At 30.2% G+C, this 12,944-nt stretch overlaps 1 protein-coding gene across 1 annotated transcript in view; it reads right to left on the reverse strand.

Annotated features, from left to right (window-relative positions):
- Nucleotides 1-11,410, reverse strand: part of LOC130450184 (amyloid beta A4 precursor protein-binding family B member 1-interacting protein-like) — a 111,352-nt gene extending 99,942 nt beyond the window's left edge. The window contains exons 1-2 of the mRNA XM_056788544.1: nucleotides 11,263-11,410; nucleotides 1,606-1,713 (exon numbers count right to left, since the gene is read on the reverse strand). Of these exons, the coding sequence (XP_056644522.1) occupies nucleotides 1,606-1,713; nucleotides 11,263-11,298 (144 nt within the window). The 5' untranslated portion in view covers nucleotides 11,299-11,410. The remainder of the gene's footprint in view (nucleotides 1-1,605; nucleotides 1,714-11,262) is intronic.
- Between the last annotated feature and the right edge of the window lie 1,534 nt (nucleotides 11,411-12,944).

A 12,944-nucleotide genomic window follows, 5' to 3' on the forward strand; every position in this document is an offset into this window, starting at 1 on the left:
CTCTAATTGTTCTAAAAATGAAACAGCAACCGTGTGGAGTCTCTAACTGTTCTAAAAAATGAAACAGCAACTGTGTGGAGCCTCTAATTGTTATAAAAATGAAACAGCAACCGTGTGGAGTCTCTAACTGTTCTAAAAAATGAAACAGCAACCGTGTGAAGTCTCTAATTGTTCTAAAAATGAAACAGCAACTGTGTGGAGCCTCTAATTGTTCTAAAAAATGAAACAGCAACCGTGTGGAGTCTCTAACTGTTCTAAAAAATGTAACAGCAACAGTGTGGAGTCTCTAATTGTTCTAAAAATGCAACAGCAACTGTGTGAAGTCTCTAATTGTTCTAAAAATGAAACAGCAACTGTGTGGGGCCTCTAATTGTTCTAAAAATGAAACAGCAACCGTGTGGAGTCTCTAACTGTTCTAAAAAATGAAACAGCAACAGTGTGGAGTCTCTAATTGTTCTAAAAATGCAACAGCAACTGTGTGAAGTCTCTAATTGTTCTAAAAATGAAACAGCAACTGTGTGGAGCCTCTAATTGTTCTAAAAATGAAACAGCAACCGTGTGGAGTCTCTAACTGTTCTAAAAAATGAAACAGCAACAGTGTGGAGTCTCTAATTGTTCTAAAAATGCAACAGCAACTGTGTGAAGTCTCTAATTGTTCTAAAAATGAAACAGCAACTGTGTGGAGCCTCTAATTGTTCTAAAAATGAAACAGCAACCGTGTAGAGCCTCTAATTGTTCTAAAAATGAAACACCAACAGTGTGGAGTCTCTAATTGTTCTGAAAATGAAACAGCAACTGTGTGGAGCCTCTGATTGTTCTAAAAATGAAACACCAACAGTGTGGAGTCTCTAATTGTTCTAAAAATGAAACAGCAACTGTGTGGAGCCTCTAATTGTTCTAAAAATGAAATAGCAACCGTGTAGAGCCTCTAATTGTTCTAAAAATGAAACACCAACAGTGTGGAGTCTCTAATTGTTCTGAAAATGAAACAGCAACCGTGTGGAGGCTCTAATTGTTCTGAAAATGAAATAGCAACATCCTTTCTTTCTTTGATTTGCGCACAAACCAAAAAAACCACAAACATCGATCCATTACTCCATAAAATTCTCTCCCGCTCTTCATGCGACCAATTTGTTTATTCTTTAGTCTCCTGCGACTCCTTGATACTATGCTGAACACACTGTTTAAACTACAACTACACCAACATTGTTTGACGCGCGTTTCGATTACCAAGTTGTCGTCTTCAGAGATAGAAGGTAAACAGCATAAGGGTGCGCGATTTTCAGCGATTACTACGAGGTCGATTTTCGATTTCTATTTATGAATTTCGACAATGAAACAGTTTTCGTATCAATCAAAACCGATTTAATATCAACATATTTACACAATAAATAAAAAAATAATATCGGAATATAAGATTTTCACTCTACTAATTTTAATTTGGTGTACATTCAAATTAAACATGGTTGCGATTATTAAAAAATACCGAAAAATTCATCACGAAATGTTACTGGCTAATTTCTTTCATTGTTTGTTACATTATTTCGAAAATTAATTCGCTTCGATCGATTTGTATTTGAAAGAACAAAAAAAAAAAAAACTTACCCCCGTTAGCGAATCAAGTTCTCCCAACCATTCGTTGAGCAATTGTTCCGGATCTTCCGTATCCGAATCGACATCCCCGCCATCTATACTTTCACAAAATTTATTCATCTGCAATAAAACGAGATTTTCAATCAAAATATACCGAACTGATTATCAAAAATAAATTAGAAACCAGTGACAAATCAAAGGACTATGTTGGACAAATTGACCCTGATGTGGGGAAAGGACTTTGGACCAGAACCCTTCTGTGTCGAACGAATGGCTGATTAATCAGTTGGAGTCAGGACTCCAGGACTATGACCATCTAAAACATTCATAACTTTAACAGCTAAGAAGTCTGACCAGAAATTATATGAAATTGGTGGTTAAAATACTACGTCGATGGGCATAACTGAAGGAGACAACTGCGGATTCTGCCCTTAGAGGGAAATGGGACACAAATAACCTCAAAAAAACCTCCTTTGGTTGTTTTATTTTTGTAGGACCGCCCTGTATATAATCTGGGTGAATATTAAAAAAAAAATATGTTGAACAATATTTGCAACTCGTGAAAATTTTCGTTCATTGAAATGCCTTTCTCATATAAACGTGCAAAAATAATAAACTTTATCTAAATTGTTTATAATATTTTATAATCATTTAAAAAATTTACGTGATTGTTGTAGATAATTATTATAATAATCATACTACTCGGAATTTATTGGGGAATTTTTAAAATAGAAAAAAAAATCAAATTTTACGTTAAATTTCGAAAAAACCGTAAAAATTCTCGAATCAAAATTGTAGGGCTTTCAATTTTAAACAAAAATAGTTTTTCGAATTTTTTTATTTTGTTGGTATTTACGGAGTTAGGGGACTAGATGTTAGAAGACGTTTTAGTGATTTACTAACGATTTTAGGTGACTTCTGATTTAAAAATATAAAAAAAACTAATTTTAAATCAGAAGATACCTAAAATCAAGACGATTTAGAAACATCACAAACACATCAAAATATATAATAAATAAAGAATTAAAAAAAGTTATAAATTACGAACTTTCGTGCGCCAGGTATTTTTTTTTATTTTTTTTTTTTTTTGGGAATGTGTGTGTTCCTTTCTGTAACTGTTTTGATTTAATTTATTTACAACAATCTAGAGATTTCGAGAATTCGAATGTTCCGGAAGTTTGTTTTAATATATAAAGCGAAACAATTTGATGGCATCCCACCCATTTTGTCGTTGAATATTGTTTAAATGAATAAAAAAATTACATTAATTTGAATTAAATACTGTTAATAATCATTATATAGCGTAATTCATGACAAAATTATAGAAAAATAGTTAAATGTTTGTTACAAATTGAATGTTTTATATTTCTACTGAAAATTTGTGGAAAAATTTGACCAGACCAAAAAATTTTCTATTTTTATAGCTCAAACGTTGCAATAATCGCCTCTGATAATTTTTCCGAAAAATTTTCGAAAAATTTCCCAAAAAAATGACCTCGACTTCAACTTGAACGATCTTCGCTTTGTTTAAAAAAGATTCTTGCTTTCTAATTCATTGTTTTGTTCATTTTATTGGGCCAATTTCCACATTGATTGATAGGATTAAGGGATGCAGTGGAAAGGGCCGCTATATCACCCGATCTGAGCTCATTAAACTATTTTTACGAAGCTCTATAAAAACTAACTCTAATTAATTAACTTGTTGTACGTAATGATTAAATGTTTCAACAGAACTTCAAGTTTAAAACGTTTTTTACCCTTAAAAACTCACCCCCTACCATTTCAACATCTCATTTCGTTCGTAAACTATTTTTTCTTTAATTTTTTGTTATATTAGTTTCTAATAGGTTTCGTCCTACTACTTTTTTTTCAAAAATCATCGATCCCGGTCTATGTACCACAAACGGACATTGAAATGAATTTTATTGTATTTTATTTTTAATAAAACCTCGTATATTTGTGATTAAATCGTCTGAAACAATATCAATAATAGAAGATCCACTCGGTATATCGTATTAGTGACCATATGGTCGTAAGTGTACGTCCCATCGGTCTCGCCTTAATTCTTCAAAACCACCAGTACAACCGACGGGTACCACGGGTACTTTCAATGATCCATACCCACACAATATGCTCGGACTTATATTTTTTCTACCTACGAAGCGTAGGCGCGCCTATTTCATGAATGGATTGTTCATATTTTTTGTTTATTCCAATTCGAATCTGTTACAATGAAATTCCTCGTATATTTCACTAAAATTTGACCACGAGTCAATTTTTCAATTAAAATTCGGTCTCGAACTTCCCCTCGTCACTTTGTATACGAGAAAAGACGATTAAAGAAACCGAAGAAAAGTTACGTAAATATCAAAATGTCCCACCCATGATTTTTTAGCGCTTTTTTGTTAATTTTATGAATAGATTGTTAATATTATTTTATTTATTTGAATTTGATCATTTTTACAATGAAATTCGTCGTATATTTCACTAAAATTTGACCAAGAGTTAATTTTTCAATTAAAATTCGGTCTCGAACTTCCCCTCGTCACTTTGTATACGAGAAAAGACGATTAAAGAAACCGAAGAAAAGTTACGTAAATATCAAAATGTCCCATCCATGATTTTTTAGCGGTTTTTTGTTAATTTTATGAAAAGATTGTTAATATTATTTTATTTATTTGAATTTGATCATTTTTACAATGAAATTCGTCGTATATTTCACTAAAATTTGACCACGAGTCAATTTTTCAATTAAAATTCGGTCTCGAACTTCCCCTCGTCACTTTGTATACGAGAAAAGACGATTAAAGAAACCGAAGAAAAGTTACGTAAATATCAAAATGTCCCATCCATGATTTATTAGCGGTTTTTTGTTAATTTTATGAATAGATTGTTAATATTATTTTATTTATTTGAATTTGATCATTTTTACAATGAAATTCGTCGTATATTTCACTAAAATTTGACCACGAGTCAATTTTTCAATTAAAATTCGGTCTCGAACTTCCCCTCGTCACTTTGTATACGAGAAAAGACGATTAAAGAAACCGAAGAAAAGTTACGTAAATATCAAAATGTCCCATCCATGATTTTTTAGCGGTTTTTTGTTAATTTTATGAAAAGATTGTTAATATTATTTTATTTATTTGAATTTGATCATTTTTACAATGAAATTCGTCGTATATTTCACTAAAATTTGACCACGAGTCAATTTTTCAATTAAAATTCGGTCTCGAACTTCCCCTCGTCACTTTGTATACGAGAAAAGACGATTAAAGAAACCGAAGAAAAGTTACGTAAATATCAAAATGTCCCATCCATGATTTTTTAGCGGTTTTTTGTTAATTTTATGAAAAGATTGTTAATATTATTTTATTTATTTGAATTTGATCATTTTTACAATGAAATTCGTCGTATATTTCACTAAAATTTGACCAAGAGTTAATTTTTCAATTAAAATTCGGTCTCGAACTTCCCCTCGTCACTTTGTATACGAGAAAAGACGATTAAAGAAACCGAAGAAAAGTTACGTAAATATCAAAATGTCCCATCCATGATTTTTTAGCGGTTTTTTGTTAATTTTATGAAAAGATTGTTAATATTATTTTATTTATTTGAATTTGATCATTTTTACAATGAAATTCGTCGTATATTTCACTAAAATTTGACCACGAGTCAATTTTTCAATTAAAATTCGGTCTCGAACTTCCCCTCGTCACTTTGTATACGAGAAAAGACGATTAAAGAAACCGAAGAAAAGTTACGTAAATATCAAAATGTTCCATCCATGATTTTTTAGCGGTTTTTTGTTAATTTTATGAATAGATTGTTAATATTATTTTATTTATTTGAATTTGATCATTTTTACAATGAAATTCGTCGTATATTTCACTAAAATTTGACCAAGAGTTAATTTTTAAACTAAAATTCGGTCTCGAACTTCCCCTCGTCACTTTGTATACGAGAAAAGACGATTAAAGAAACCGAAGAAAAGTTACATAAATATCAAAATGCCCCATACATAATCCATATTAAAATTACGAGGGTGAGTTAAATTATTATATATTTTGGTTTTTGTAAAACTAATATAAAAGTTATGATGATTTTTTTCTTATCGCAGGTCTGAAATATGAAATTATTTCATAGTGGAAAAATCGGAAACGCCTACTTACTTTACGGAAATACTAAAGTTCAATTTCCTCTGAATTTTCTCAATGAATTCGTCATATTTCCTTTATTAGTCATTCGAATGTTGATTAAAAGATAAAATTTGAAGATTTGCACTACAAAAAACTGTTATAATCTTAAATTTTCAAAAAATGTACGGGGGAGAACGAAAATTATGAAATCGCAACTTTGAAATATAATTTTTATAATTTGAATGCCAAAATGTTTTTAGAAAACTAAATAAAATGACGAAGTCGTCAAGCACTACAAGAAACGGGTTAGAAATTTTTATTGTTGGATTACGTTGATTTTTCATGGCCCTGATATAGGATTCATTTCCTCTGCAGAGGATTTTGTTGTATTAAATGGTTCGTAGGGGTATGTTGCAGCGATGAAATCAGGGTTGGATTATAATTAACAAATTGAGAGGTGGAAAATAATTGAAAACTAACCTAAAAATCACTTTTTTCGAAATATATCTAAAACTAGAAAAGATATGGGAAAAATGCTTAAACAAAAAATGTAGAGACTGAAATTTCCTTGAAATTAGTATATAATCATTTTTGACGTAATTCCCATAGAAACAGAGTTATTCACAATAAAAGATCAAAATTTATTGATTCCCATATTAAAACATCAAAAAAAGTTTTATTTTTTGCACTTTTTTCTAACAGATAATCCCTGGAATGTAATTTTTGGTTTTTATAACTTTAAAATAGAATATTTCAATCTACTAAGGAAATTTAAATTATTCAAAAATAATATAAACAAATAGTGAGCCCCTCGTATTGTAATAATTACCGAAAAAGCGCAATTTCCTTACAAAAGTACTTTTGACCTAATTTTGAAGGGCCTTTTGTGTCGAGGAAATTTTCCGGAAAATTAAACGACCCCAACTGTGATTAACTTGGTAAATGGAAAATTCTTTCTTTGTAGCACTCCAAGTAATTAGTCGAAATTTAAGAATAGAAAAAATAAGAAAATATGGGGCGGTGTTCAGGTAAATTAACATTTTTTTTATCTTCTACGACTAATACGTACAAAAATTTTCACCATAATGAAAATTTCTACTGAGTGTTGAACTTGATCAAAGTTGATTTATTAATAGTTCGGTTGACAGCATTGGAATTGAAAGTACATGCCGACGACAACTCTGAAGCGCCGCGGACGTGACTGTGTTGACAAATCTAAGGTATATATCAACATATACAGAGTGATTTTTATAAATGATATTTATATAATATTACACCTAAAACAAAAAAAAAATACCACGACAATTACTTCCTGATCACCCAGCAATATATCGAGAGTTTTTTTAACCAAAATGCAATATATAGGGTGTTTGATAAACAAATTGCAATATATAGGGTGTTTTATACACAAACTGTAACGTATGGGGTGTTTTTTTTTAATCAAATTGCAATATATAGGGTGTTTGATAATCAAATTGCAATATATAGGGTGTTTCATACACAAAATGTAACGTATGGGGTGTTTTTTTAACTAAACTGCAATATATAGGGTGTTTGATAAACAAATTGCAATATATAGGGTGTTTCATACACAAAATGTAACGTATGGGGTGTTTTTTTAACCAAACTGCAATATATAGGGTGTTTGATAAACAAATTGCAATATATAGGGTGTTTCATACACAAACTGTAACGTATGGGGTGTTTTTTTAACCAAACTGCAATATATAGGGTGTTTGATAAACAAATTGCAATATATAGGGTGTTTCATACACAAACTGTAACGTATGGGGTGTTTTTTTAACCAAACTGGAATATATAGGGTGTTTGATAAACAAATTGCAATATATAGGGTGTTTCATACACAAAATGTAACGTATGGGGTGTTTTTTTAACCAAACTGCAATATATAGGGTGTTTGATAAACAAAATGCAACGTATAGGGTGTTTAATAAACGAACTGCAACGTATAGGATGTTTTATAAACAAATTGCAATATATAGGGTGTTTTATACACAAACTGTAACGTATGGGGTGTTTTTTTTAATCAAATTGCAATATATAGGGTGTTTGATAATCAAATTGCAATATATAGGGTGTTTCATACACAAAATGTAACGTATGGGGTGTTTTTTTAACTAAACTGCAATATATAGGGTGTTTGATAAACAAATTGCAATATATAGGGTGTTTCATACACAAACTGTAACGTATGGGGTGTTTTTTTTAATCAAATTGCAATATATAGGGTGTTTGATAAACAAATTGCAATATATAGGGTGTTTCATACACAAACTGTAACGTATGGGGTGTTTTTTTAACCAAACTGCAATATATAGGGTGTTTGATAAACAAATTGCAATATATAGGGTGTTTCATACACAAAATGTAACGTATGGGGTGTTTTTTTTAATCAAATTGCAATATATAGGGTGTTTGATAATCAAATTGCAATATATAGGGTGTTTCATACACAAAATGTAACGTATGGGGTGTTTTTTTTAACCAAACTGCAATATATAGGGTGTTTGATAAACAAATTGCAATATATAGGGTGTTTTATACACAAACTGTAACGTATGGGGTGTTTTTTTTTAATCAAATTGCAATATATAGGGTGTTTGATAAACAAATTACAATATATAGGGTGTTTTGTACATAAATATCAACGTGTAGGGTGTTTTTAAACCAAACTGCAATATATAGGGTGTTTAATAAACAAATTGCAATATATAGGGTGTTTTATACGCAAACTGTAACGTATGGGGTGTTTTTTTAACCAAACTGCAATATATAGGGTGTTTGATAAACAAATTGCAATATATAGGGTGTTTTTGTACATAAATAGCAACGTGTGGGGTGTTTTTAAACCAAACTGCAACATATAGGGTGTTTAATAAACAAATTGCAATATATAGGGTGTTTTATACGCAAACTGTAACGTATGGGGTGTTTTTTCTAACCAAATTTCAATATATATGGTGTTCAATATACAAATTGCAATATATAGGGTGTTTTTATAAACAATTTGCAATATATAGGGTGTTTTATACGCAAACTGTAACGTATGGGGTGTTTTTTTTTAACCAAACTGCAACATATAGGGTGTTTTATAAACAAATTGCAATATATAGGGTGTTTTATACGCAAACTGTAACGTATGGGGTGTTTTTTCTAACCAAATTTCAATATATATGGTGTTCAATATACAAATTGCAATATATAGGGTGTTTTATAAACAATTTGCAATATATAGGGTGTTTTATAAACAATTTGCAATATATAGGGTGTTTTATACGCAAACTGTAACGTATGGGGTGTTTTTTCTAACCAAATTTCAATATATATGGTGTTCAATATACAAATTGCAATATATAGGGTGTTTTATAAACAATTTGCAATTATATAGGGTGTTTTATAAACAATTTGCAATATATAGGGTGTTTTATAAACAATTTGCAAGATATAGGGTGTTTTATACATAAACAGGAACGTTTAAGGTGTTTTATAAACAATTTGCTATATATAGGGTGTTTTATAAACAAATTGCAATATATAGGGTGTTTTATACGCAAACTGTAACGTATGGGGTGTTTTTTTTAACCAAATTTCAATATATATGGTGTTCAATATACAAATTACAATATATAGGGTGTTTTATAAACAATTTGCTATATATAGGATGTTTTATAAACAAATTGCAATATATAGGGTGTTTTATACGCAAACAGTAACGTATTGGGTGTTTTTTTTAACCAAATTTCAATATATATGGTGTTCAATATACAAATTGCAATATATAGGGTGTTTTATAAACAATTTGTAATATATAAGGTGTTTTATAAACAATTTGCAAGATATAGGGTGTTTTATACATAAACAGGAACGTTTAGGGTGTTTTATAAACAATTTGCTATATATAGGGTGTTTTATAAACAAACTGTACTATACAAATATTTATTATTTTCGGTTGCGATGTTTTTTTTTGAGTGTGGCATTCTTCCACTGTCAAAATTTGTAATGTTCGTACTAAAATGGAATTATAAAACTGAACAACGGAAAAAAACAATATAACAGGGTGTCTTGTAAAAATTGAATATCAAATTCACGTCTTTCTCTCGGTTTTTCCAGGTTGTTTATCACATTTTCCCGATTGATATTTCGTGAATACTCGCTCCACAGCTGCAAGCTGTTTTTGAGACGACCACAGGTACGTGAGCCCGTAATATTGCAGTTACGAGGGGCGTTCGACAAATTGTTTCGATTGGATGATACGATTTTCGACATGAACCGATATACCAACACCAGCTTGTTACGTCTGGTTGGCTCATTCAAAATTCTCGCATTTCCCGTTTTTTTTTCCCGGGTTTTCAACGTTCTTAGACGTTAGTTTTATGGTAACCATCGATCTAACTACTATTAATACACTGATTCAAGAGGAAAACTCATTAATTTCCACATTTCGTGCGTTTTTTTTTTCTTATCTTATCATTACGTTGCATTATTTCTGTATTTAATCGAATCGGATTATTCCTGTTGGTCTCATTGACCACCTTGTATACCTGTCGGCTCCGTAACGCCTTTTCTCTCGCTTCCTTTTGCCGTTCCTTACTTCCTAGCCCACATACAGTGTCATTGCCCCACGTAATCGTGTTTGGTTTTTCATTGGCGGCTAGACGGAAGCTAAAAATAATTTCTATCGCCGATTGTTCTTTTTAAATTAGGATATTGGTCGATTTCAGGATACGTGATTGGATTATAGAATCGATTAAATTGTTTTATACAGTTTCTTCGCGATTTTTAATTGATAAAAATTAGTTTTATGGTAAATAAAATCAGTTTGATCACCCTATATATTTCAATATGATGATAATCAAATTTTTTTTATAGGATTTGACGTTGTTAACTTTGTTGTTGAAGATATATAAACCTACACAACAACCGGTGCATATTAAATGCGTTTTGTATGCATCTTCTAGATCTACCTTTCCGACATTTTGTCTTCTAAAACGTTTTTCAGATTGTCAACGAGATAAATTTACATGCTGCATAGTTAAAACAGGTAAAAAAGGTGATAAAAACCGTGATTGTAAATCAAACAACAATTCAAATACGGTAATTTTCAATTTAAAATAAAAAATAATTATTGAAACTGCTTTTATTATTATTCCTAATCGTAAAACTTAAACTTTTACAAGAACAATGCATTACTATTGACTGGCGTAATAACTATAATTAAAACTATAGTTTTTATGTGTTAATTTCCTTAACAAATCAAAGTAGTACGAGTATTAGCAACCGGACCAAAGTACAGTACTTAAATCTACATACTTTTATCTTATCTATTACCAGAATACCCGGTTAAAAAGTGAAAAAATGGTATCGATATACAGCGTCTGGTAGATAAGACGAAAAACAAACAGAAAATACGAAATTGTGTAACCTAACCTAAAAAAAACTGACAGTCGAAATTGGAAAAAAAAAGTAAACAAAACTAAAACCTGATAAAAAATATTATTTCGTTACTTACTTTTATAAAATTGGTTGTTCCTTGTAAAGAATACATCACAAATCACTATACATCCATTAATAATAGTCAAATTTATCACTAAATTAATTTATTGTTTGTGCAACACGAAATTTCACGACACCTGCTTATACAACTTCCGAAACCGACTGAGCAGATCGTAGAATACATGAGCGTGAAACATGACCGCGGCGTTGCCAAATCTAAGAAAAATCTTTGAATTCGAACCAATAAAGATGAATATATTTTTTTTCTTTTATAGCTATACGTTTTCAAGCTTATTTTTTCGAGGGATTAGTGTTACAAAATTTGAAATAATAAAAATTAGTATGTCGTATTCGTATAAAAAATAAAAACGAAGTTTCATTATAATTCGATATTTATCTGATTAGTGTTTAAAATGGTGGTAATCACTCAACATGACAACACAATAACTCTTATTCCCTCCATTTTTGACAAATGTAATGGAGTATTTATTGCCAGGGACTTTCTCCCCAATCGTAAGAAGCCAGAAGAAAAGTGATAATTCCCTTTGGAATCTATTTTATTGGTTTATATCCGACAGTGATGCAGTGCTCTTGTCGTAGATAATTTTTCTATAAAGACAAAACTTTTCTTGTTGCCAGTCACTTATGTAAAGTGATTTTAACGATTTATATTTCGATATACCGAGAGGAATGATGACTTCAAATTATAATTTGTAATTTGAATTATAAAAAATCCAGGTTTGATTTTTGCAACATTGCCAAATATACCATTATTTATGCTAATTGCTTATGTCGTCTTGATCTTCTAAGATCTACGTCTTAAATGTATTCAATGAGTGAAAAACCAGTGGAAATGAATTCGAAAAAGTAATAAATCTAAAATAATACTAATTTTCTTAGCGATTGATTAATAATTCCATGAACGACACCTAGTACTCAATAGCCTAACAAACATATTTGTATTTTAAGAAAACTTCGGGTTTCTTCAAAACTACTAAGAACAAAAAAAAAGAGTGCCCATTTAAAAACATGAAAAGATGGAGTTATACATTAAGAATTTATATTTTTTTCTTTGTAATTGATTATTAAGGAAGTGAACGCCACCTATTATTCAGTAGCTCAACAAACTTATCCGTATTTAGTAAGAAAACTTCACTATATCACGCTTCAAGTTTTTTTCCAAAGAACAAAGAATAAAAGGAAAGAGTACTCATGTATAAATTTGAAAACATGGAATTTGAAAACATGGGATTACCACATTTGGAATTATACTAATTTTCCTTGTAACCGATTAATAATTCAATGAGCGACACCTATTATTCAGTAGCTTAACAAACTTATCCGTATTTAGTAAGGAAACTTCACTAAATCACGCTTCAAGTTTTTTTTTTCAAAGAACAAAGAATAAAAGGAAAGATTACTCATGTATGAATTTGAAAAGATGGGATTACCACATTTGGAATTATACTAATTTTCCTTGTAACCGATTAATAATTCAATGAGCGACACCTTTTATTCAGTAGCTTAACAAACTTATTCGTTTTACGAAGAAAACTTCATTTTATCATACTTAGAGTTTGATCCAAAGAACTAAGAAGAAAAGAAAAGAGTGCTCATTTAAAAACATGAAAAGATGGAGTAATTACATTAAGAATTTATCTTTTTTTCTTTGTAATTGATTATTAAGGAAGTGAACGC

Source organism: Diorhabda sublineata, chromosome 1 (genome assembly GCF_026230105.1).
Source record: "Diorhabda sublineata isolate icDioSubl1.1 chromosome 1, icDioSubl1.1, whole genome shotgun sequence".
Taxonomy (NCBI): Eukaryota; Metazoa; Arthropoda; class Insecta; order Coleoptera; family Chrysomelidae; genus Diorhabda; species Diorhabda sublineata.